Source organism: Carcharodon carcharias, chromosome 9 (genome assembly GCF_017639515.1).
Source record: "Carcharodon carcharias isolate sCarCar2 chromosome 9, sCarCar2.pri, whole genome shotgun sequence".
Classification (NCBI taxonomy): Eukaryota; Metazoa; Chordata; class Chondrichthyes; order Lamniformes; family Lamnidae; genus Carcharodon; species Carcharodon carcharias.
In genome coordinates this window covers 27,630,137-27,654,747 of record NC_054475.1, presented here as the reverse complement: position 1 = coordinate 27,654,747, position 24,611 = coordinate 27,630,137, and the positions used below count along the sequence as shown (strand labels likewise).

Genomic DNA, 24,611 nt, shown 5'->3' with positions numbered 1-24,611 from the left:
TATTTGAGCAAAACAGAGCTAAACTTGGAGAAAATAAGTTACTACCCTCAATGAGCTAAAGAATAATTCTGCACTGAAGCTTTGGAGATATTGGAACCTGTTCTATTCCATTTAAAAACAACTTTGCTGCTGACCTCAAAGCTCTGCTCTGAAAAATGCCAAACATTCTTCAACCAGTTCTATGGAGAATGCCATTTGTTGTGATCAGCACATAAGCTAAATGTGTAACTTGGATCTCTCGAAAGATATTCAAAGTAAATTTCTACTCACTGAGTTTGAGGGTTTTTAAAGAAGGCTGTAATGTTAGCTTGTCTCTTGTGATTAAATACCTGTCTTTTCTTTCACAGTGTGTGTCCTATACATACAGGGAATTGAGACAATACAGTGGAGAGAGGTAAGAAATAGATTTCCCCTTTTGTTAAAACATAATGTGGGTAAAACTGCTCTGATCTAATCAGATTGTACTCCAATTTCCTTTCTACCTCAGTCATGTCTTTTATGTCTAATGTGCTTCATAGTTCATCCAGCTGTCTATATGGAACTCGTGTACAAATGTTTTCTTTTGCTAAATGAATATTTGTGGCCTAGACCTTATAATAGATCAAAACAAATGAAAGGTTAAGTTTATCAAAATATTCAAGTTGAAACTATCATTTAACCTTGAACAAAGTTCTGAACCAGTAGGGATTTGAATGCTTAATGTCTTGATTATGTTTACTCATTAGCATTTCAAGTACATTGCTACACCTAACATCTTTCGATAATTTCAAGTTTGCAGTCTACCTGACTCCAAAAGTAATTAAATCACACAGACAGAACCATCTACACTCACACCCATAAACCGACCTTACAACAAACCAGAAAAATATTATGAAAATTATTATACTTTCATAACATACATAAAAATCTCTACTATTTACACTATTCACACTCCGGTAAGCTACCGTTCTTATTACCTGTTAAGATTTTCACAGGCCATGACATTGTTTTAGTTGCTGCACATTGCCTAGCCCTATGACACCAAAATCATGTGTATGAAACATTTATAGAAATATATCAAATTGCAGGTCACCAGAAATCTCACAAGAAATGTAAACCAAGTGTTTTTCTCCTTGGGCACAACTCAGAACTTAGACCTGAAAATATAGCCAATGTTGCATCCAGTTTTCTGATGTTTTCTTATACACAGGTATTCCCCCAATCTCATTACATCATAGGCATAAATTGGCATGAATTAGTGAAACAATCAGGGTCTAATAAAATGCCAAACCCATACCAGTTTATTTCTTCTGTAAGCATTAAAGTTTAAGTTTCAACTCATTTAACTGTCATTCATGCACATCTGGCACATTTAAGATAAAAGCAAAATACTGTGAATACTGGAGATCTGAAATAAAGCAGAAGGTGCTGGAAAAGCACAGCAGGTCTGGCAGCATATGTGGAGAGAGAAACCAAGTTAACATTTCAAGTCATATGTCTCGTCTTGGAACTAGCACATTTAAGAGCTGCAATTGGGGAAGCTTTTTCACTTTTTAATGTTTAAAGTTTAATTATGCCATAAAAGCACATTTAAAGAAGCAAAGCAGACTTCAGGGTGACGTTTGAAAATGCTCAAATTTGCAATTAAAATAACGGGAATTTGGCTTTGCTCTCTCCTTTGTCCGAAAATATGCTTACAGTGAAAATTCCCCCAGAACCCAACCCCACCCAAGCAAGCACAATTGAAGGATACTCACCCGAGAGTCAGAGGCATGGCCAATTGTGTTTGTTTGGAAGGGAGGGTTTGATGGATTTATTCAGAACACAGATTTACAATGTTGAGCAGACTTGGGCATATTGTAGCGACATATGTAACTCATTATGCTCAAGATTTTTGGCTTCACATAATTGGTTTGAGTCTGGATGTGGAAATACAAAGTGAACACCAAGTCATAAAGTTAACCTTGCTATTAATAGCTATGTAGATCAATGTGATCATTTTTCATAATCATGAAATAAAATTGTTTTAAAGCGGTCGTATCAGTTTGTGAAGGTTTTTATCTGGATAAAAATTAGAGATGGGCTCATGAACTATTCATTTACTGAGCGAATACGTATGAGTTCCAATAGATGACAAGCAGCACAGGACAAATTTTCCATTTGATATATCAGCACAAACATAAACAGCAATGAAAATCCTCATTTTCCATGACATTTCTATAATCATCACTCATGCCCTGCTATTCTAATATTAGCACTCAACCTCTGCCTTAAAAATGTTCAAAGACTCTGCTTCCACCACCTTTGCAGGAAGAGAGTTCCGAAGACTTGCGACCCTCTGAGAGAAAAAAATTCACCTAACCTCTGTTTTAAATGGGTGACCCCTTATTTTTAAACAGTGACCCCTAGTTCTAGAATTTTACACAAAAGGAAACATCCTCTCCACATCCACCCTGTCAAGAGCCATCAGGATCTTATATGTTTCAATCAAGTTGCCTCTTACTCTTCTAAACTCCAGTGGATACAGCCTAGTCTGTTCAATCTTTCCTCATAAGACAACCCATCCATTTCAGGTATTAGCCTGGTAAACCTTCTCTGAATTGCTTCCAACACATTTACACCCTTCTTTAAATAAGGTGACCTATACTGTACACAGTACTCCAAATGTGGTCTCATTAGTTCCCTGTACAACTGAAGCTTACCCTTCCTACTTTTGTATTCAATTCCCCTCACAATAAATGATAACATTCTATTAGCTTTCCTAATTACTTGCTGTACTTGCATATTAGCCTTTTGTAAATCATGCATTAGGACACCCAGATCCCTCTGCACCTCAGAGCTCTACAATCTCTCACCGTTTAGATAATATGCTTCTCTTTCATTCTTCCTGCCAAGATGGACAATTTCACATTTTCCCACATTATATTCCATCTGCCAGATCTTTGCCCACTCACTTTACCTGTATATATCTGTTTGTAGCCTCCTTATGTCCTCTTCACAACTTACTTTCCTACCTATCTTTGTGTCATCAGCAAATTTGGCAACCATCCCTTCAATCCCTTCATCCAAGTCTTTTATATAAATTGTAAACAGTTGAGGTCCCATATTATGGCACAGCCGATGGTTAAGTGCTGAGTTGTTCAAATTCCAAACGGCAACTTGAAACAACCACCACAACTTGTTTTGCAAGTTGTATAAATTTCAAGATGCATGCTTTGAATTCAGTAATAATAAGACCACCAAGACTTTTGGGTTTTACAAAACTAGATCAAACATTTATTAATAAGAGAAATGATTTTAAACACATACATAGATCTACAAATTACCTTAACGTTAACTTCTAAATCCCCTACTTAGTCTGACTCCCAGTTACATTTTCATTAAGTTAACAGTAGGACATATAGATTTTAAAGGACCCAGGCAAGGTGACACACAATACCCTGAACTAGTCGAATTCAAAGTGAGTTTTCTTAACTTCAGTTCTTTGAAAACAGCAGCTTGAGGCCTTGATTCTGAAGGCTTTTCACACTTGTTAGATCTTAAAAATGCCTACCCTTAGCCTTTATCCCTTTGTACATATTTTCCCCTTTGCCTTCACAAGATCCTCCATATCGAGTGGCAAGAAAGGCAATCCAACAGCCGCGTCCTGTGCCATGTCAACTTGCCCAGCATCAAGACAGTAATCACTCAAAACCAGGTCTGCTAGGCAGGACATGTCGCTCACATGCCTGACACCAGACTCCCAAAGCAGCTGTGCTACTCAGAACTCGGTTGGGGCAGGAGACTGGCAGGAGGACAACAGAAACACTTCAGGGATGTTCTCAATGCATCCCTGAAGAGATCAAATATGCCCGGCTCATGGGAGGTCCCTGGCCTGTGATCGACCAAAATGGAGAAGGGTCATTCAGAAGGCACCAGACATATCAAGAGGCTTCATCAGGAGCATGCAGAGGTGAAGTCGAGGCATCGGGGAGAGTGCACAAACTTCCAAACAGCTTATCTACCCAATCCTTCAAGCACTGCCTGTCCTGCGTGTGGCAGAGTCTGCAGACCATGCCTTTCTTGGTCTCCCTTCCTTGCCTTCCTCTGTGAGGCACATTGGAGGCAATGATAAATTTCATCATCTATGTTTGGAATTGGATTACAAGAATAAGGAAGTTTTGTTACAAAAGTGCAGGGTGATGTTACAACTGGCATACTGTGTGTGGTGTTTGTCTCCATATCTAAGGAAGGATATACTTGCATTGGAAGTGGTATAGCAAATGTTGGCTAGATTGGACCCTGGAATGAGAGGGATGGCCTATGATGAGAGGCTGAGTAAATTGGGTCTGTATTCTCTGAAGTTTAGAAAAATGAGATGTTCAGAAAGGGCTTGAAAGGCTGGAGAATCTAAAATAAGGGGGCACAAACTCAGTATAAGAGATCAGTCTTTTAGCATTGAGATCGAGATTTCTTCACTCAGAGGATTGTGAATCAGTTGAATTCTGTATCCCAGAGGTTTGTAAATGCTCCATCATTGAATGTATTCAAGGCTGAGATAGATAGGTTTTTGGTTGCTCGGAATCGAGGGATATGGAGAGCGGGCCAGAAAGTGGAGTTGAGGCAGAAGATCACCTATGATCATATGGAATAGCAAAACTGTCTTGAGGAGCTGTATTGTCTATTCCTGTTCCAATTATTTTGTATGTTTTAAAAATGTACATTATGACTGGGGGTGTGGGGGGATGGGGGAGGAGAGCAGTGGTTGTGGGGAGTTACCAATTCTGATCAGTAAATACTAATAAGCATTTAAATGAGTATTTGCTGAAAAAAGAAACTTGTCAAAGCTTTTCGTCTTGCACTCATCAGGACACTATGCAAGAATACCAATATAAGAATATCAATATAAAAATACCAATATATATTAATACATAAAGTACATGTACACACACAGCACCTGTTTCAGCTAAACAAAATAAGTGACAGCCATTCGCTGACTCATTCCTCAGGGTAATGCCTTGACCAATCAAGGTAAAGCTGCCTGGTTTAAATCTGAAATAATGCTTGGCAGTTAACTCTTGTCACCATCACTAGTGCATTCTCAATGGCAATGCCTCTACCAATCAGAACCCACTTGCTAACCAAACAGCACTCTCACCTCATGCAATATAATTCTTGTTTTCCCCTTAATATTGGTATTCTTGTGTAGTGTCCTGATGAGTGTAAGATGAAAGGCTTCAACATATCTCTTTTTCTAGAAATACCCAAGTACTATACTACCAAATGACTATTTAAGTGAGTATTTCAGAAAACAGCTGGAAAACATAATGTGATGTATTGTCCATACAATTTGTGCCGGTTCTGATTTGAAGAGAGAATTTAGCTCTTCATTTCTGCTGTTCTTCAGATTAAAGCACCATGCTATTAGTGGACTTAAATGGAAAATGCACCATTCTCCCAAAACTCAACCTTATTTTCACTATTCAAAAGACACAATTTGCAGTTCCAGGCATGAGGCAAAAAGCAAACTTCATTTAACCAAGAAAAAAAATCAACACATTCGCCGGGATTTTTCGTGTCCGCTGGCGCCGGGCATGTTTAGTGGCATGAGCGGACAATATGGCAAGAAGGCCAAAAATTGGTTTCACGACATCGTGGAACCAGTTTGTGATCGTCCGCTCCGCCTGTTCATGGCGGGCCGTGTTCCCCACCATTGGACACCGGGAACCTCATTGTAATACATCAGCGTATCATAAGGACAGCCCACCGGACTCATCCCCCTACTGCCAGATAGTCCCCCCATGTTGGCAGGAAAACACACCAATGTGTTTCACAACAGCATTTAGAAGGTGTGCACTTGGCGCGCTGTGCTTCTCCTGGAACTTCAAGGTTTGTTTGCCCACCTTGCTTCAGGCAGCACTCGCAGTCATCAGCGCCAGGCTTCACAGGCAGCACCACATCACTTTTAGGGGGACTCACAGGCAGGTCTCTACCTACCAGATCAGCCATATGTGGGTGGCTTTTAAATGGCTGCAGGGCAAGGTCTTGCTTGGGGAAGGGGCAAAAGTGGCCTCAGGCAAGGGAACAGCCTGCAGGACAAGAGCTGTACTGGGCAAAGACGGTATCGCAGGGTGTGTGTGGGGGCACATGTTGATCTGTGTAAGTGACCTCAAGATGGTGAGGGCTGAGGAGGCAGTCTCCAGAGGAGATGAATCCAGATGGACATATGAGGGTATGTGTGTGAGAATGGGTGATGATGTTCCCTGGGCTGGCAGTGAGTGCAATGGCAATGAATGTGTGATGACCTTGTGAGTGTGTGAATTTAGAGTGATGAGATGGTTGCTATACCCTAGTTGCACAGATCAGATCATTCATCCTCTATTTCCAGTGGATAGCCAACCTCATCTGTACAACAGTGGCACTGATCACCACTGCCATTGCCTACCAAGCCAGATTGGTAATGTTGCTACTCCTCCTGCGGCCAGAGTGGGGGTAGAGGACATCACAGCGAGCTTCCATGGCGTCTAAAATGTGCTCAAGGGCTGCTTTTCGGGGCCATGGCTTCTTTGCTGCCGTCCTGGGCTGGAAGCACTGGGTGCGGCTGTACTTTAAATGTGATGCCTGGTGTGGTGAAGCGGCGAGGTGATGACATGGCTGGCGAAAGAGATCCTGCCCATCATGGAAACGGCGTCTTTCCCGGCAACGCATAAGTAACGTGGCGGGTTTGGGATGATACGGCGTGAAAACCCACCATCGTGGCTGGCGGGTAAAGCGTCTGGCTGCTGCGCTTAGTACAAATCTGGAATGATTCTGCTCATTGACCTCAAAAATAAAAAGGACCCACCCGGCAACAGTGAGCGTCCTAAATCACATTGATAACAGCAGAAAGCTCATGACAAATGTTGGCAAATGGCAGACTAACGAAAAAGCCATGCTGTGCAGTAAATAAAATCAATGTCCCTACTTAAGCTAGGCACAGATCATTTGCCAGGTCGGAACAGCATTAGATTTGCCTCACAGCTGCGCACGCCATAGGAGGTTTGACGTCCAGTTTTTCAACTGGTTGTCATGTAGCCTTGGTTTGGCTTGAAAACACCATAAGCTATATGTTACATTTGGGAAGAAATCGAGTCTGCAGCTGTTCTCACAGTGACTCAAGAACTTAATTGCTTCTCAATCTGAAACACAAACAAAGGAGCAGTGGTTAGCAGACAGATCTGATTAGAGATTTGCATAATCTATCATTTCCCTTGAAATGCAACGTGGCATTTTCTTTTGGATGAGATATGCCTTGTGAAATTTCTGTGGATGCTGCACCAGATGATGTTACATTCAACATGTGTTTCATTGGTGAAGGAGTGTGTTTTCAAATATGCAGGTTCTCCCCACTGATTATAAAGTCTGCAGCTCCATTAAGGTTTCCAAGCAGTACGCTGAAGATGGAGGAGTACTTCCTTTACTGATCACCTCTTTAGATGGGGTTTCTTACTTCTGTGTGACCATTTTGGACCAGCTCTCTATCTGTTGCCTCACTTTGGCTTGAATGAGCTGACAGGTTCGGTGTTCCAGTATCAGCTGCTCTTGCTGATTGATAAAGAGAAGTAGGAGCAAGCGCTGCTGGGAAATATCAATTATTGACAATTTTCATTATGTGTCAACCTTGGCTAAATCCTAGCACTCTCACTTCCGAGTCACAAGGTTTTGGGTTCAAGTACACTCCAGAGCCTGGCAAATTCCTCGGTGCAGTACTGAGGGAGAGCTGCACTCTCATGGACTGCACTCTCAGGGTTGCTGTCTTTAGATGAGACTCAGGCTCTACAAACCTGACCCGGGAAAACAGGCCCTGATGTTGGGATTTTTGTTCTGGGAGACAGGATGAAATGGGAGCTGGGCCCACTTTCCCACTCGCCCCCTCCTCCCCACCCGGAATGAGTGCAGAGGCTGCCGGGTGAGGAGGTGGCCTGGCTGGAAGACCTGCCTCTGTGCATCGGCATCATGTCAAAGATTGAAAAAAAACAATAAAGCAAAATACGTCCCTCCAACCCTCTCACACTCCCCATGCCTCATCCATGTCACCCCATGTCACCTAAAGCCCCTGTACCCACCCCTCATGGCCCCCATACCCTCCATGCCACCTCATGCCCCATTCCCAATCCCTTGGTCATTAGAGTTGCCAACCCTCCATGAGTTGAAGATCAATCTCCAGGACACCGCTGTGTGCAATCTTGAGGAAAATCACAGGGACAATAAAAAAATTCTCAGATGTAAAAATATTGAAAATGGTGTGGAAATGTTGTTTGGCTGACAGTTGAGCATCATCCAATTAGTATTAGGGTAGTGAGTCTTCTTGCATTCCAATTGGAGCAGGAAGGCAGTGTGTCACAAGGATGGATGTGTTGGCCAGAAAATGACTGGGGCGTAAGGGTAACTCATGATGAAACCTCCAGCAACACATTTAATCACAGATGGCAACCCTAATGGACACTGATAACCTCCATGCCAACCTATGCCCCTGTACCCATTGGAAGGGACTTTTTTTTTAATACTCCATGTATTCTTTTTTCAAAATTTAAAGGGCAGGTCTTTTAAATGCCTTGATAGCTTGACCGCTCCCTTTAACAGTTGACTTTGACAGGTCCTCTTCACAGTTCTGACAGCTCCATTTGACAGATCCTTCTGACAGATGCTTTCTGACAGTTTTGACTGTTGATTTTGGACAGGTCTGTTGACAGTTGCAATGAGCTTGATGGTAATGAGTTTATGCACTTTTTATACACATTTATGTCAACTTTTGACATAGTCAAAAGGCCCAAAGGCATCTTACCTCACACAAAGGTGTCCCTGGATCAGATCCAAAGGGATACCCTGGCTATCTAAATGAATCCACAAGGTTCAGACCTGCCGTTGCCTGGTCTAATCATTTCACAGTCCTGGCCTTCCAAAATCCTACTTCAGTGGAGGCAGCTGATGATTTAAATGGCCAACTGCCTGAACACCTGTCTGACCATTCCCAGCCCTGGGAAATTAGGAAGAGTCACGCTTGAGGGCAGGCCTTCTGATTTCTGGGCTCATCCACCATTTTCACCATGATGGAGTCTCAATCGTGAAAGTTCAGGGCCGAGTGTCTAACTGCTCTCTTGGGTGGGTGTGAAGACGAACAGGGGAGTCCATATGACAACCTTCATGATTACAACAAAGACAAACCATCCCTAACTATCCTGTTGTTTTTAATTCTCACCCTTTTTTAAAATACTGCTCTAAATTCTCCTTCAGCCCCATAACTGTCCAAGGTAAAGGTGCTCATCTAATTCCAGCCTCTTGCGCATCCCCGATTGTAATCGTTTCACCATTAGTTAGAAAGCCTTCAGCTTTCTAGGCCCTGAGTTCTGGAATTCCCTCCCTAAACTTCTCTGCCTCTTCTTCTAAGATTTTCCTTAAAACCTACCTCTTTGACCAAGCTTTTGTCATCTGTTCTCATACCTACATGTCTGGCTTGGTGTCAGAGTTTGTTTGATAATGCTCCTGTGAAGCATCTTGGGATGCTTCAATCTTTACAATCTTAAAAGCACGATATAAACACAAATTGTTCTTTTGGTGTCTCGGCCAATAATTATCTTTCAACTAACATCAAGAAGCAATTATCATTTTTTTATTTGCTCATGGGATGTGGGCATCACTCACTGGGCCAACATTTATTGCCCATCCCTAATTGCCTGTGAGAACTGAGTGGAGTGGCTTGCTAGGCTATTTAAGAGTCAACCACATTGCTCTGGGTCTGAAGTCACAAAGGATATTTCCCTAAAGGATATTAGTGGGTTTTTACAACAATCAGCAATGGTTGTTATCATTAGACTTTTAAATCCAGATTTTTTACTGAATTCAAATTTCACCATTTGCCATGGTGGGATTCAAACCCAGGTCACCAGGGAATTACTCTGGGTACCTGGAGTACTAGTCCAGTGACAATACCACTATGCCACCGCCTCCCCATAACCATATCTCGTTATGTACCTCAGTGCGGGATGTAAGACTTTACAATGTGTAAATATGTTGCTTTGTTACCCTATGTTAGTGTAATCACAATTCAAAAGTACTCAATTGGCAGCAAAGCACTTTGGCATGTCCTGAGGTATTGGCAGGTTCCATGTGTGTTGAAGTCCTTTTCCTGTGAGAGCATTGCACATTACCTTCTAGGGTTTGTCGTGTCTTTCAAAACATTAAAATGGCTGGAGTGGATTTCCTCTGCAATTTTGCATCAGCACCCAAATCAAGAAAAGACTGTTCTGCCTGTCAAGCCCTTGAGCAGAAGGAATAGTAGCTCAACTGCCAACTTGGTGACCTGAGTAACACTGAAGAACAGAAGATTCATCAAAATAATTGACTTCCATAATTTTTATTTAGATGACACAAGATTTATCTGTCCTAATGTGGTTTGTTTGATGCAGCAAAAAATGACTAAGTCCTGTATTTGTGATGCCAGTGTAAATACATATTTTTAAAGATTTCTACATTTTTATATTGAATGTAGAATATTAAATGTGCTGCTTACTTAATGCTTCTAATTACTTCAGTAATTAAGTTTATTTCAATAATAAGTTTAATAAAGACACAACCATGGAAGTGAGTTCAGACACATATAGATTATTGTTCAGAATGTATCAGATAATGTAGCTAATTCCTAGTTTATATCTTTAGTTTTGCTATAAATAAGAATATCATTAATCTTCTGTCATTCTTGTTCCATTCAGTAGGGTGCTGCAGCCACACCTTACTACAGTCTCTGCTTTAGGATTGAAATTCTTCAGACATGTACTTTCATCCTTTATAATTATGGGTTATTTCGGCTACTTTGGCACATTCTTGTGAAGAAAACGGATCAGGTTCACCATCTTGCTCTCATGGTCATTTTTCTGTCCTTGGCCTGCTGCAATGTTCTATTGAAGCCCCACCAAGTTGGAGGATCAGCACCTCATCCTCCAATTTGGTACTTTATAGCCTTCTGGACTCGACATCAAGTTAATCAGACCATGAACTCTGTCTTCCATTTTGAATTGTCTTTGCTCCCCAAGTGCCAGTTTGTATCTTGTTTCTATGTTTTTGCTTTCAGACCTGACCTTTATTCTGCTATTCACACCTACTCTGGACCAATACTTTGTTTCTTTACTACTACACTTCCTTTGCCTTTTGTTCCATGACATCTTTGGAATCTAATCTCCCCACCGCACCCCTCCCCTCCCCTCCACCACTCCCCCACCCTCTAACCTATCCCTGACCTTCCCTTTTGTTCCACTTCTCCCCTCCCCCAAACCCCACCCCCACCCCCCCACCAGTTTTCAATAGCATAAAACCTATCTCAATTATACCTCTCTTCAGTTTCGAAGAAGAGTCATATTGGACTTGAAACATTAGCTCTGCTTCTCTCTCCCCAGATGCTGCCAGACTAACTGAGTTTTTAAGCATTTTCTGCTTTTTTGATCAGATTTTTTACTTAATAATTCATTTAATAATTGTTGAACTTGTAATCAATAATTGACCTGGTTAGATCAAATATTGTCGGCTTAAAAATATTTACCTAAATTATGCTGCATTTTCTGAGGGAGGAACCAGTCTTAAGATATATGGTAGACTGCCCCTCAACACGCTGCTTGCCAGGAGAGAACTTGGTGCACGTGTGCTTATAACCTTTCAATGAATGTTAAAATCAGTGGAGAGAGAGCAACAAATTTTATTTCTGAAGGCATTAAGAAGACACGATGCGCCCAGGAGATCTAATGAACTGCCTGAGGATTCTTTAAAACTAGTTTTGCACCAGTCTGGTGCCCACCCCATCTTCTGTGAAGCTTAAGTGTTTTAGGCTGGCGTCCTCAAGAGAAATCTTACTGTTTGCTTTATTGTTTCATGAGTGTGACTTGTGAATTACATTGAAGCTTTTAAATTAATGCTTACTTGAAAGTGTTTTTTGTTGAAGTGAAGGTAGCAGTCTAGCTGCAGTCTAAAAGTCTTTGTGAGATTGAGAAAATACAGAACTGTAGCAGATATTTTTAAGAGAAATTAGATGACACAGTGGGTCCATTTACTATCACATCTTTTCATCTCTGTACAGATTTAATGATGTGAAAGTCTTCCTGCTGTTTGATGTAAGAGTTCTTTGTGCAATGAAGCCATCTGGAATTGCTCTTAAGTCATAGGCGGTCTGGGAAATGGAAATATAACACTAGGGAATTAAGGGTTACTGTTATGAAGTAGAGACTGAGATATACTCTCCACCCCCCATCCCCAACTTGGTTGAGCAGAAATGGAGCGGTGATGTGATGAAAATGGCGGTGAAATACCTATCATCCTGTTCCTTTCGACATATAGGCCCCCATCAATTCATTGGGATCTTTAAATGGGCAGTCCAGATGGTCAATAGAAACTGGATAAAAGTCTCATTAGCCAAGCAAATTGGGGTGCTTTGCCATTAATTGGACCCTAATATAATTTTGAAGGTCTAATGGATGGAGTGTACATCACACAAGCTTCATTGATACTTGTAGGCTGAACTTGATAGAGATTGTTGCAGGCTACTCCAAAAGCGTGTATTTTTTTAAAAAAAGCTCTTACTTATGTGGGCTCGGGGCTCTAAGTGCCTCTGTTTGGTGGGCAGGTGGGTGTAGGCTTGGTCGAACTTCCAGATGCCTGATTAAAGTGATTACTTCAAAATTATCCCCAATGAAACAGGATAATAGGAATATGTTTTGACAGATTATTACCTGACTTGAATATAACGAATGCTGGTTTTATATCCATAAGTGGAAGAGCACCGATGACCTATTACCTTGATGATCAAAGAGAACTTGATAACAGTGCAGGCCAGATATAAATCATGAGTATCTCAGACACTTAAAATCTAAAATGAACTGTACATATGGTTCAATTTAAGGGATGAATGGTTCTAAGTGAGAAATAATACTTTTACTGATACTCATTTACTCTCCAACTATTATTTGGCTCATTTTCTAAAGCTGAATGTTTCTGTTTCACCCCTTTTAAAGAAAATCGTTTCAATTTCTAAATTGATCCAGAATTAATCAGTGCAGCGGCCAACAACTAATACTTTATTTTGAGAACAGTGCAAATGTGTTTTTATAGCAGAGCCTGTGTTCAATGAAATGTGGTGGGAATGGGAGTTAATAATAGAATGGAAGCCATAGGTAATTTTAGATAAAAGAGATTGTGGGGAATCTTAATATGGATGACCATGTGGGATTGGGTTCAGGGTTAAATGGATAAAAGGTTGGGAAGTTGGCTCCAACTTGCTGACTTCTGAATTTTACTCAAGTGGCACTAGAGATGGGTAGCCAACTCAGTGCAGAGGCAGGTATGCATTTTAAATACATTAATGAGTCAGGAAGCTTCAAATTTAAGCAAAATACTGCAGATGCTGGAAATCTGAAACAAAAACAGAAAATGCTGGAAAAACTCAGCAGGCCTATCAGCATCTGTGGAGAGAGAAACAGAGTTAACATTTCGAGTCCATATGACCCTTCTTCAGAGCTCCACACTTAACCTGCCTTGCAGTTTTAACAGTGCAAGCTGTTGTTCCTGGACCTTGGAAAATCTGGCAGCTGAAGCAAACTGAGGATAGCTTCAGGGAGCACTCCTTGTGCTCCAGCATAGGGAGGAGTGCTCCCACCATCAGACAATCCTCCCCACCACCAACGAGAGGGAATACAGATTTGATCCCTCCCATTCCCCCCTCCGAATCACTACCTTTCCCCAGAGTCAGGGATCAGACCTGGCTGGTCCTGTAGCCTCCTCCAATGTATTTCCCATCCGACTGGAAGCCAAGCCTATCAACAAGGCTGATTTCCAGGTATGAAACCTGACAACAGAAGTGCCTTATGCAGTTAAACCTCCATAATATGTGAGGAAACCCAGGCTTCCAGGTCCCATCTTCCCTGTGCAGTAGAATATTAAAATTCTCCCCTGTTTCTTATCACTGCGTGAAATAGTAGGAAGCTAGAGTATAGTGTTACTCATTCTAGAAAGGGAAATGTTTATATGGTCCACCCACACCTAATCGGTTACCAGCAGTTTGACCCAAATCACTGACACCATCCCACACAATGTTCTAAACTAAGGTTTCATTAGAAATCATAACATATGACTGAATTAATAAATATTATTCTTTCTCAAAATACAGATCATTAACATTTTATATCCAATCATATTTAAAGTCCATGTGATATACTTAGAACTTTTGTGACACTAATTGTGACAGCTTCAAGTCCAGCTATTAATTCAAACACCAGAGGTAACTGATGACATATAATTAGTAACTGTATAATTGATGGGACTTAGCACTTAATCTTGTGTAATTATAAATGCACCTGATTCCAGCTTGTTCCAGTGCCTGTCATTCAGACATTAATCTTTTTAGCTGTTGACATTACACTCTGCTCAAAATCAGTTGACTAAAAGCCATCAGATATGACTTGTTGGGAATAAAAAGTAAAATGCAAATGGAATATTTAACACTGTTAAAGGATTGATTTCATCAGGTAGTCAACATTTAACTTCTCAATATCTATAAGAAACATAACACATTTAAAAAAAATACTTTATGTTGAAATGATATAGCAAAAGCAGTTAAACATTATTTCAAGACTTGGGATTAAGAAGAATGATCAATCACAAGGGTTCTTCATCTCTGGAAGGTGCAAAATTCAGCTGTCTGCTTATAGATAAGAAAAGTCAAAGACATGTTGGCGGGGAATGCGGCCCGTAGTGCGGACAATCGCAAACTGGTTCCATGACGTTATGAAACCAATTTTTTTGTACTTCTTGCCATATTGTCTGTTCATGCCACTGTGCATACCCGGCGCCGGTGGGCACAGAAAATCCCGGCCAGATTGTGTCTCCCAACAGGTTGCTAGATTCTTTGAATTTCTGACTGGAAAATGGGATAGTACCACACTATGGAACCGTTCATTTGGGCCATTTAGGATATCTCTTGAGCAAGAATTTTGGATTCATCAGATGGGCTTGGCGGGAGCGGTCAGGGAGCCGACCTCCGCCTGCGACCGGCTCTGCACTGCAATTTCACGCGGGTGGCCCGCCCTGCATGGATCAGGAGCGGTAACGCTGAGTGCTATTTGTGCAGGCCGGGGGAGGAGGGAGATTCGGGTCTAGCGCGCAGTTTGTGCACGCGCAAGAAAGAGCGCTCCAATCTCCCTGAGGCACGAAGCTGCCTCAGGGAGATTGAAGCGCATTTTTAAAAAAATAAATAAAGACATTAAAAACTTAATTAAACATGTCCCCTCATGTGACTGCATTGGAACATGTTTTTTATTTTCAAAATGAAGGTTTTATTTAATTTGTATTAGCTTTAGGAAACCTCATCTTGCTCGTGAATGAGGTTTCCTAAAGGCCGCTTGGCTTTTTCGCCTGCCCGCCAACTGTAAGGTTGGACGGGCAGCGTAAAATTCAACTTAATTACCTTGTTAGTGGCCTTAATAGGCCTTTCAATTATCGGCAGGCCCGTAGCTGACTCTGGCGTGCACTCGCCGAACAAAATATCGCGCAAGTTCGCGATGACGCCGGGACGCACTTCTGATGTCATCGCGCGCCATTTTATGTTACTGCGTGTTGGGTGCACGCCCACATGTCAAATGTAAAATTCTTGCCCTAATTTCCTATATGATCTTTCCACTCCTGTTTATGCCATTTCATATTTAATATCTCCATGAGGCCCCTGCTCCAACCACCACCCCAACTCCTTTAACCTACTTTTTCTTAGATTGTAGTGTTTGAGTTGCTTTGGTCATTTCTCATATCTCGGTTCCCTTCATGGATCCGGGCTTGCTTATCATTTTGTTGTATCGTAACTAGGATTGAAGACTATATACGGCAGAGATGTTTCGAACAGTGCACTGTAAACACTTAGAGGTAGAAATTTGTTTGCGTACAGCACTACAAGACCTGAGACAATTTCCCCTGGGCAGGCAGTGCCAAGAGCTGCATGGCTGCACAGTATTCTCAATAATGTTGATGAAGAACACTGTGTTGGCCTACACAGTTAATAGTCTGTACTATCTGCCCCTAGTGAATCAACATAAATATATGTGATACTATGATCCCCATAGAGACCAATAACTTTTAAAAAGAAATTCAAACTTCTAGTTAATAGCTAAATGGATGACGCTTCAAGACTTCAGGTTTTAATACTGTAACAAGCAAACTAGAAGCAACATTAACTAAACATTATTTATGAAGGCAACTTATATTTTAAACTACTTAATAGAACTTTTACTTTTAACATGACCGAAAACCCGTTTCACAATAATATATTACACTGTCCCTTAGGCAGACATTCAATTCTCCCAGAATCAGTCCAAAGTGATTCTTAGCTCCCAAGCGTTCACTTCCATTATTTTCCTTTCCCAGGTAACTTTTAATTCCATGTCTTTCATGGTGAGGGCTTTCCCTGGAGTTTCTCCCTTAGCTCAAGTTAAACAGATTTTCCAGCCTAGTTTTAAATCCCCACAAATTTGGTCTTTTCAATCCAAGCCTGAGCTCTCACCTGCATTCTTGGACATTGAATTGGATTTTTTGCTTCTAGCTGCTCTCTTTCTCCTGGATCCTGGCAGAATTACTTGTTTGGGAAATACAGTGCTATTCTAGGAAAGCCTGCAACCCGATCCTTCAGTGGTTTCCTAATGACTGTACTCCTCTCAAAGCCCATTTCATGGCAATGTGAATCACATGAGCCTTGTATACAGGTAGAAATGCTGATTGGCTATTCTTTAGACCCTAGCCCTGTTCTATCTTGGAAGTAAATGGACAGTATAAAGCATAACTGTTTGCCTGACATTCTCAACGCTTTCCTGGGACTTTGGAGACTGGCATTCTAACTATTGTGAACATGGATGGTGCTGCCACTATCTAGTGCAAACACCTTGGACCTTATTTCCAATGAAACACCACAGGCCTTCCTTTAATTTTTAACAGCCATGTCATCCAGGCCTTTGTTACGCAGACTTCAGAACAGGTCACATGACCCCTTTCATTTTATGCAAAATTAAAGACAGTCCCAAAGCACAATCTTATAAACTTCATATCTGCAACCACGGTGCTGCTGGCAGTGGTGCTACCCAAACAAATTCCTCCCTCTTTGCATTGTAAGAGCACTGGAATTGATACCAGAGATGGGGAGGTGGTGGTGTAGTGGTATTGTCACTGGATTGGCCATCCAGAAACCCAGGGTAGTGCTCTAGGGACCTGGATTCAAATCCCAGCATGGCAAATAGTGAAATTTAAATTCAATAAAAAAAGTCTAATGATAACTATGAAACAATTCTCATAAAAACCCAAATTGTTCATTAATGCCCTTTAGGGAAAGAAACCAAAAATCCTTACCTGGTCTGGCCTACATGTGACTCTAGATCCACAGCAATGTGGTTGACTCTTAAATGGCCTACCAAGCCACTCAGTTGTATCAAATTGCTAAAAAGCCAACAGAAAGGAATGAAACTGGACAGACCACCTGGCATTGACCCCAGCCCTTTCAACCCTGTAAAGTCCTACAAAGAATGTCGTGCTTCAGGAAGGCAGCTCACCACAGCCTTCTCAAGGGCAATTAGGGATGGGCAACAAATGCTAGCCTAACCATCAATGGCCACATTGTGTGAATGAATTTTTAAAAATATTCATCAATGACACCAGTTAAATCCATAATCACATCGCCTGAACACAAAAAACTGGGTGGAGTTTGTCATCCTTTTTATGCCTAAATTTGGCTTGCTGAACTGTCCTACCTCAACTTCAGACTATGGATGAAATTTTCCTGCCCACTGGCATCAGGTGTGTTAGGCAGCATTAGCGGACAGTGTGGTGAGAAGGTCAAAATCGGTTTCATGGCATCATGAAACCAGTTTGCAATCGTCTGCTCTGCCTGTCAATGATGGCCGTGTTTCCCACCGTCAGACATCAGGAACCTCATTGTAATATATCTGCATCTCATTAAAAGGCCAGCCCGCTGGAATCATACCCCCACTCTGGATCATCTGCCCATATCGGTAGGAAAACATGGTGTAGAGCACCTCTTGATAAGTGTGATGTGCAGAAGTCAGGACTTACTGCCAGGGCCTTGCTCACACCGTGGACATCCGAAGAGCAGAAGATGCTGGAGCCCAACAGCAATGGCACACTGGGGGAACGTCCATGGCATGCTGGGTGGATTCTCATGGACGTGGCTCTGCTGCAAAGCAGCTCACGGAAGGTGGAAAGTCCCCTTTGAGGGTCTGCTCACAATGGACGATGGTTGAGGGGGTGGAGAGGAAGGTCCAGCTGTATTTGGGAGAGGAAGATGTACTGGGGTTTGGAGAGAAAGGTCTAGGGTCGACTGGGAGGGGAAGAGGTGTTCGGGATGGTGAGGTAGGGAGTGGGGGAACAAAGGTGTCGGGGGCTGAAGTAGGGAGGGGGCAAGGACTACTGTGGGGGAGCAGTGGAAGGGTTAACAGTTGAGAAGACAGCAAATGTGGAGGTAGATATAAGGGGGGGCGGAAGGTATAAGGGAAGAAGTTCGGAAGGAGGAAGGAATTCAGAGAGTGGAGGGAGACAGGGGTGAGGAGGGGGTGGGGTGAGGAGGCTGGGGGGGGAGGTGGAGAAGGAGTCCGGTGGGGGGAGGAAGGACATCAAGGGGATGAGGGAATGTGGAGAGAGGGAGGAAGAAGTGTGGAGAGGGGAAGGAATTCAGGGTGGCGGGGTAGGAAGGAGTGCAAAAGTGAGATCAAGTCCAGGGGGAATGAAGGAGTAAATGTGTCTGAAGGAGTCAGGAAGGGGGAAGGACTAAGTCAGGGTGGGAGTCTGGTGGTGGAGAGATTGGTGGGGGGTGGAGGAGGACTAAGGGAAGGGGGCCAGGAACTCTGGAGAGGGGAGCCTGGCGGGGGGAAGGAGTTCCAAGGCGGGAAGGAATCTGGAGGGGGTGATGCCCAGGTGAATGTGCAAGGGAGGGCTCTGATGAGTCCAAGGCTGCCTCCTCGGGAGTGAACTGAGGGCGGGCATTGTATGAGGGAATGGTGAGAATGACCGAGGCAGAGTGAGTTGGGGGGGGTGGTGGAGGGTGAGGGTGTGACAGAGGGTACGAGATGGTGAGGGTGGCTGGTGGGGACTCAGAGGCAGACACGGACCCTGGGGGTGAGAAGGAGGAGGTCAGGGAGGTTAATGTGGATGGGGGGGGTGGGAATTTTGGGAAGGACGGGAACGTGCATCCCCAAAAGGAAAAGGGGTCGACAGTAATGGGGGAAAGGAACTGGGTGACTGGGAGAAGGGAAAAGGCGGGGGAGTGCATGAAAAACTGTAGCACTACTGTGCTGGATAAATCGAAAGTGAGACGAGAGTCGTGGTGGGCGAGATCAGGTGCGGCACGGGAGTGTGATCAGTGGGTGAGCAGAGATGCAGGTCAGCTCACATGGACAACTGAAAATGAACTACAGCAGGCAGCATTCAGAATGCTCAGGACATTGAGATGAGTGTGATGGAGGAAGGATCTGCGTGCGTGAGACAATGCTTACACAAGGCTCCCAAAGGAGCCCTGCCACACACACACACACATCTCCCTCTCGAGTCACTCGCACTTGCATGCAGCTGAACTGCTAGTTGTGGTTGGGGAGGGGGAGGGGGAGGGGCAGATGTAGTGGGAGGATTCAAGAAACCTGTTAATAAAGCTAAAAGACACCATTCCACATTATTCAGTGAAAGTGAATATATTTTCAGATTGTAAAGTAACAAAATGTGTTCACCCATTCAACCAACTGTGATCAGAATTTTTTTACTTCTGAATGCCTTAGACTTCTAGGTGCTGCCCTGACATCCGCAGCAGGGGTGGAGACAGCCTGTGCAATGGTTTGGCCCTGTTGTCTCTGATGCCATAGGTGGGGAGCCTCTGGAGAATCAAGGTCTTGGGAGCCCCAGCGTGCTTTGGCTGTCTTCCTGCATGCCAGCTGCTCCCTCTGTGGTGACAGAGGATGAGGTTGAAGACGCCACAGGCAAAGGAGACTCAGAGGGAGAGGACAGCCTTTGAAGTTCTTTGGATGACCCAGGGACGTCCAGCTGCGCTCCTCCCTTTGGGTGCCCGAGAGCCCCGGCCTGACTCCTTGACGGCAAGGGGCAAGGAGTATCTGGGGGGATGTCAAGGTGCACCATTTCCCTCTCGCATTGTCACTACAGGAACTCACCCATGGCTACTGCATTGAAGTGTAGGTCTGCACACATCTCCGTGTTCTGCTGGACCAGGTCTCCATGGTGTCCACCACCCCATGGAGACCTCCATACATGCACATGTGGACACCACTTCATCAAAGAACAGGCGGCCGCACTCGCCCAACTCATGATCCACTGTCTTGAGGGCTTCCAACAGCTCTGTGTGACGTTCCCTGCCCTCTGCTGAATCTCCAGAATGAGTTGGAAGGCCAAATCCAGGGGATCGTCATCTGACTCGGGCGGCACAGATGCCTGATCCCCAGCAATCCCCTGAGTGTCAGGGAGCTCGGCTGAACCTGCCGCCTCCTGCTGCGGAGATGTGCCATGTGCTGACCACCAGCTTGTGAACCAAAGCTTGGTCCAGATCTGGGTCCCACTGAGGTGTGTGTGCCTGTGCTGTTGCAGGGTATGGGTAAGCGCTGTGATGGGTCTTACAGCCTTATTTCCAGCTCTTTAATGGTGGAGGTGTCCTCTTGGCTGCAGCTGAGGACCTGGATGGAGCTGAGGGACTGGCTGGCTGATGGTGTCGGTCGCTTGGCAGAGTTCCTTGTGAATCACAGTAGAGATAATTAGTGCATGGCAGCAGAGTCAAAAGCAGGAGAGACAGCACTCACATTTGCATTGAGAAGGATGATCTGGTGCAGGATCCTCATGTGGGTGTTCGCTGCCAACCTCACTGCTGCCGCAGGCACGGTCCACGTCCCCACCAGTCAGTGCGATGGAACGCTCCTCAAAGTGAATGAGGGGGCCAAACATGGGCTACTTCACCCCTGGTTTGTGACCTCTCCCTGGTGTTGTGAGCCAGCTTCTCCTGCGTGGAAACAGATGGAGAGAGTGTGAGGAGGATACATGGCACTGCGTGGAACATTTGTGTGGTGAGCGGAGTCATGGACGGGAGCTCCAGATGATATGAACCTCATGGAGATGTGAGGGTGTGTGTGAGAGTTAGTGGTGTTGTCCTTTGAGTTGTGAGATCTCTGTGGATGTGTGATGGGTTTGTGAGTGTGTGAGTTAAGAGAAATGAGAAGAGTGACTTACTCTGGCAGAATGGATGAGACCATTCATTCTGTAGCAGCACTGGGTGGATGTCCTCTTTTGCAGGGCATTGGTACTAACCACCACTGCCACCACCACCCATGCTGGATTAGTGATATTGCTACCCCTCCTGTGGCCAGAGTGGGGGTAGGGGACATCACGGAGGAGAGTTGGAGTATCTAGGGAAGAGGTACTGGGACTTAAAACAGCTGAGGCTAGGCCAGTAGAAGTAAAACAGGTCAGGACAGAATTCATGGGAATTGTGGTAGCTTAGGAACAGCCATTTGAATTTATAAGGGTTGAAGCTGGCCAGCAGAAGTAAAAGAGGTCCATGAAGGGCCTGTAAAGGTTAAGAAGGATGAGGAAGGGTGCCTGTGATCTGTTTAGCAGATACCTTCTTGGCAGATTTAAATGGGGACCAGGCAAGTTTTCAAATAGACCAAGAAAGAGTGAGTGATGCCCCACTCAGCTGAAGAGCCGCAGGGGAGTACAGCAGGAGCTGAACATCCACTTGAGGGCAGTAATGACATGGAACTGTTTATGGGGAATATCCATTCCCAAAACAACAGAGGAAGAGAGAGGAACCTACCCCAAAGCGAGCGATGCTTGTGGAGATCACAAGGGGAATAGCAGTGAAACTTGTGCAGGGTTAAGCAAGACAAAACAGACGAAGGGCAGGATTTTCCGGCTGCACCTGCCACCAGGCTTGTCTGTTCCAGCCAAAAGCCGATGGACTTTTGCCTGTGCCGCCACAACCCCGGCTGTGGGTTCCGCCGAGGTGGGACCAGAAAATCCAGGCCCAAGTTTTAAAATTCGCAGGAGGCAAAAATCCAATTGCAGCCCACTCACCTCCGGGAAATCAGATTTTTTAAGAGTGCCTGGGTTGAAGCTAACAAATTCACAGGCTTTCAAGGTGGACAGCAAAGGGTTTAAAACCGATCCGAGCAGACCAGACTAGCAATGTGAAAGATTTGCATATTAAAAGCCTCTGTGTTAAACAGCATGAAGACAGGGCCAGTGAGAAACACAGAATACCCCTACAGGTAATCAGGAGCAGCTTGGCTGTTACCTGCAAGCTAACAGCTGGGCAAACTAACCAAGCCCCTTAAATGATACTTAATCTGGAGTCACAGAAAGGAACAGCCACAGGGTTAGACAAAATTATCTATCGGGCCTACCACCAAAAAAAAAGCAACTTCAAAACTCTGATGCCAGCCTAATCTTTTCAAATGAAAACAGGTTTTGTTTTCGCCTGAAAAGGGAATACCGCCATAAGAACATGTTGTCCAGGTTTAAGAACATCTGGGTATCAAGACCACAGTAAAGCAGAACAGTTGAAATTTTAGTAAGACAGTAAATAACCATAAGTGGGAGTGAATGTGTTTTTTTTTGTTGTTTTGTATTTTTTAATACCTTGAAATGAATCTCTCTTCATTTCTTGTGATGTGGCAGTGTCACGAGGCTATGTCCCTTAAATTTTGAAAAAAAAAATTTTCAGCTTTCAATTGACTGGAAATTTTGCAGTTTGAAATGAAACCGAGCAATCTACTGAAAAATGCAAGGCCACCTTCCAAAGTGCAGGTGAAAAAGCAAGCAAGACACCCTCGGGCGTGAAGAAAGGGATATTTCCTATATTTCACTATATTTCCTATATTCCATCGACATCCATCACTAAGGAAGAGATATTAAAATGCAAATTGTTGAATATTGAAACATTGGCTGCCACAGGCAGACACATCCAAGACCCCTTGGGAATACACAATGGGTGAAGTATAACAGGTCAGGCTGCAGCCACTGCAGAGAGATTGCAAGTGACACAGGTAGTGTCAAGAAAATTTTCAGCAGAGAAAACAGACTGAAAAGCTGTACTCTCTCTCTCTCTCTTTCTTTTGGAACAAGTGAATTACATGGTTTGGAACTGAATCACTGCACGAGGGCTTGACATCGCATCTTTATTATGTTGCCTCTGGTTTGGTGGTTAATAAATTTGCTCTTTCTTTAACTCAGGAAAACCTTGTTCGATTGGCTCCTTATTGTTCACTGCATTAATAGTTAAATACATTCCGATTTGGAAAAGTCCTCGTTAAAAAGAAACTTAAACTTTTGTTGTGACCAATCGAGGAGGTTGAATAGAGGGATACATGCAAACATAAGAACATACGACTTAGGAGCAAGAGTAGGCCACTCAGCCCCTCAAGCCTGCTCCGCCATTTAATAACATCACAGCTGATCTGATTGTTACCACAAATCCACATTCCCACCTACCTCTGATAACCTGTCATCCCCTTGCTTATCAAGAACCTACCTAGCTCTGCCTTAAAAATGTTCAAAGACTCTGCTTCCACTACCTTTTGAGGAGGAGTTCCAAAGACTCACTACCGTCTGAGAAAAATAAATTCTCCTCATCTCGGTCTTAAATTGGCGACTCCTTATTTTTAAACAGTGATCCCTAGTTCTAGATTCTCCCACAAGAGGAAACATCCTCTCCACATCCACCCTGTCAAGACCCCTCAGGATCTTTTATGTTTCAATCAAGTCGCCTCTTATTCTTGTAAACTCCAGTGGCTACAAGCCTCGCCTGTCCAACCTTGCCTTATAGGACAACCTGCCCATCCAGGTATTAATCTAGTAAACCTTCTCTGAGCTGCTTCCAACGCATTTACATCCTTCCTTAAATAAGGAGACCAATACTGTACACAACACTCCAGATGTGGTCTGACCAATGCCCTGTATAACTGAAGCATAACCTTTCAACTTTGTATTCAATTCGCCTCACAATAAACAATATCATTCTATTGGCTTTCCTAATTGCTTACACTAAGCTTTTGTGATCATGCACTAGGACACCCAGATCCCTCTGCATCTCAGAGCTCTGCAATCTCTCACCATTTAAATAATACTCTTTTTTATTCTTCCTGCCAAAATGGACAATTTCACATTTGCCCACATTATACTCCATTTGCCAGATCTTTGCCCATTCACTTAACCTATCTATATCCCTTTGTAGCATCCTTATGTCCTCTTCAGAACTTAATTTCCTTCCTATTTCATCAGCAAATTTAGCAACCATGCCTTTGACCCCTTCATCCAAGTTATTAACATAAATTGTAAAAAGTTGAGGCCCCAGCACTGATCCCACTAGCACACCACTCATTACATCTTGCCAACCAGAAATTGACCCATGTATATCTACTCTGTTTCCTGTTAGCTAGCCAATCTTTTATCTATGCCAGTTCACTGCTCCTCACCTGATCATAACATTGCTTATAACAGAATTTGAATTTTTAGTAAATTGTGATTTTTCAGTTCATGGGGCAGAATTTTCTGCCTGTCGGGTGGGCGGGCACGACCCAATCTCCAGCGGGCGCGGAGCC

General features: G+C 43.5%; 1 protein-coding gene across 1 annotated transcript in view; it reads left to right on the top strand.

Moving 5' to 3' along the window:
- Nucleotides 1–24,611, top strand: part of cpne5b (copine Vb) — a 723,670-nt gene that overhangs the window by 125,038 nt on the left and 574,021 nt on the right. The window contains exon 3 of the mRNA XM_041195525.1: nucleotides 348–394. Coding sequence (XP_041051459.1) covers nucleotides 348–394 — 47 coding nt within the window. The remainder of the gene's footprint in view (nucleotides 1–347; nucleotides 395–24,611) is intronic.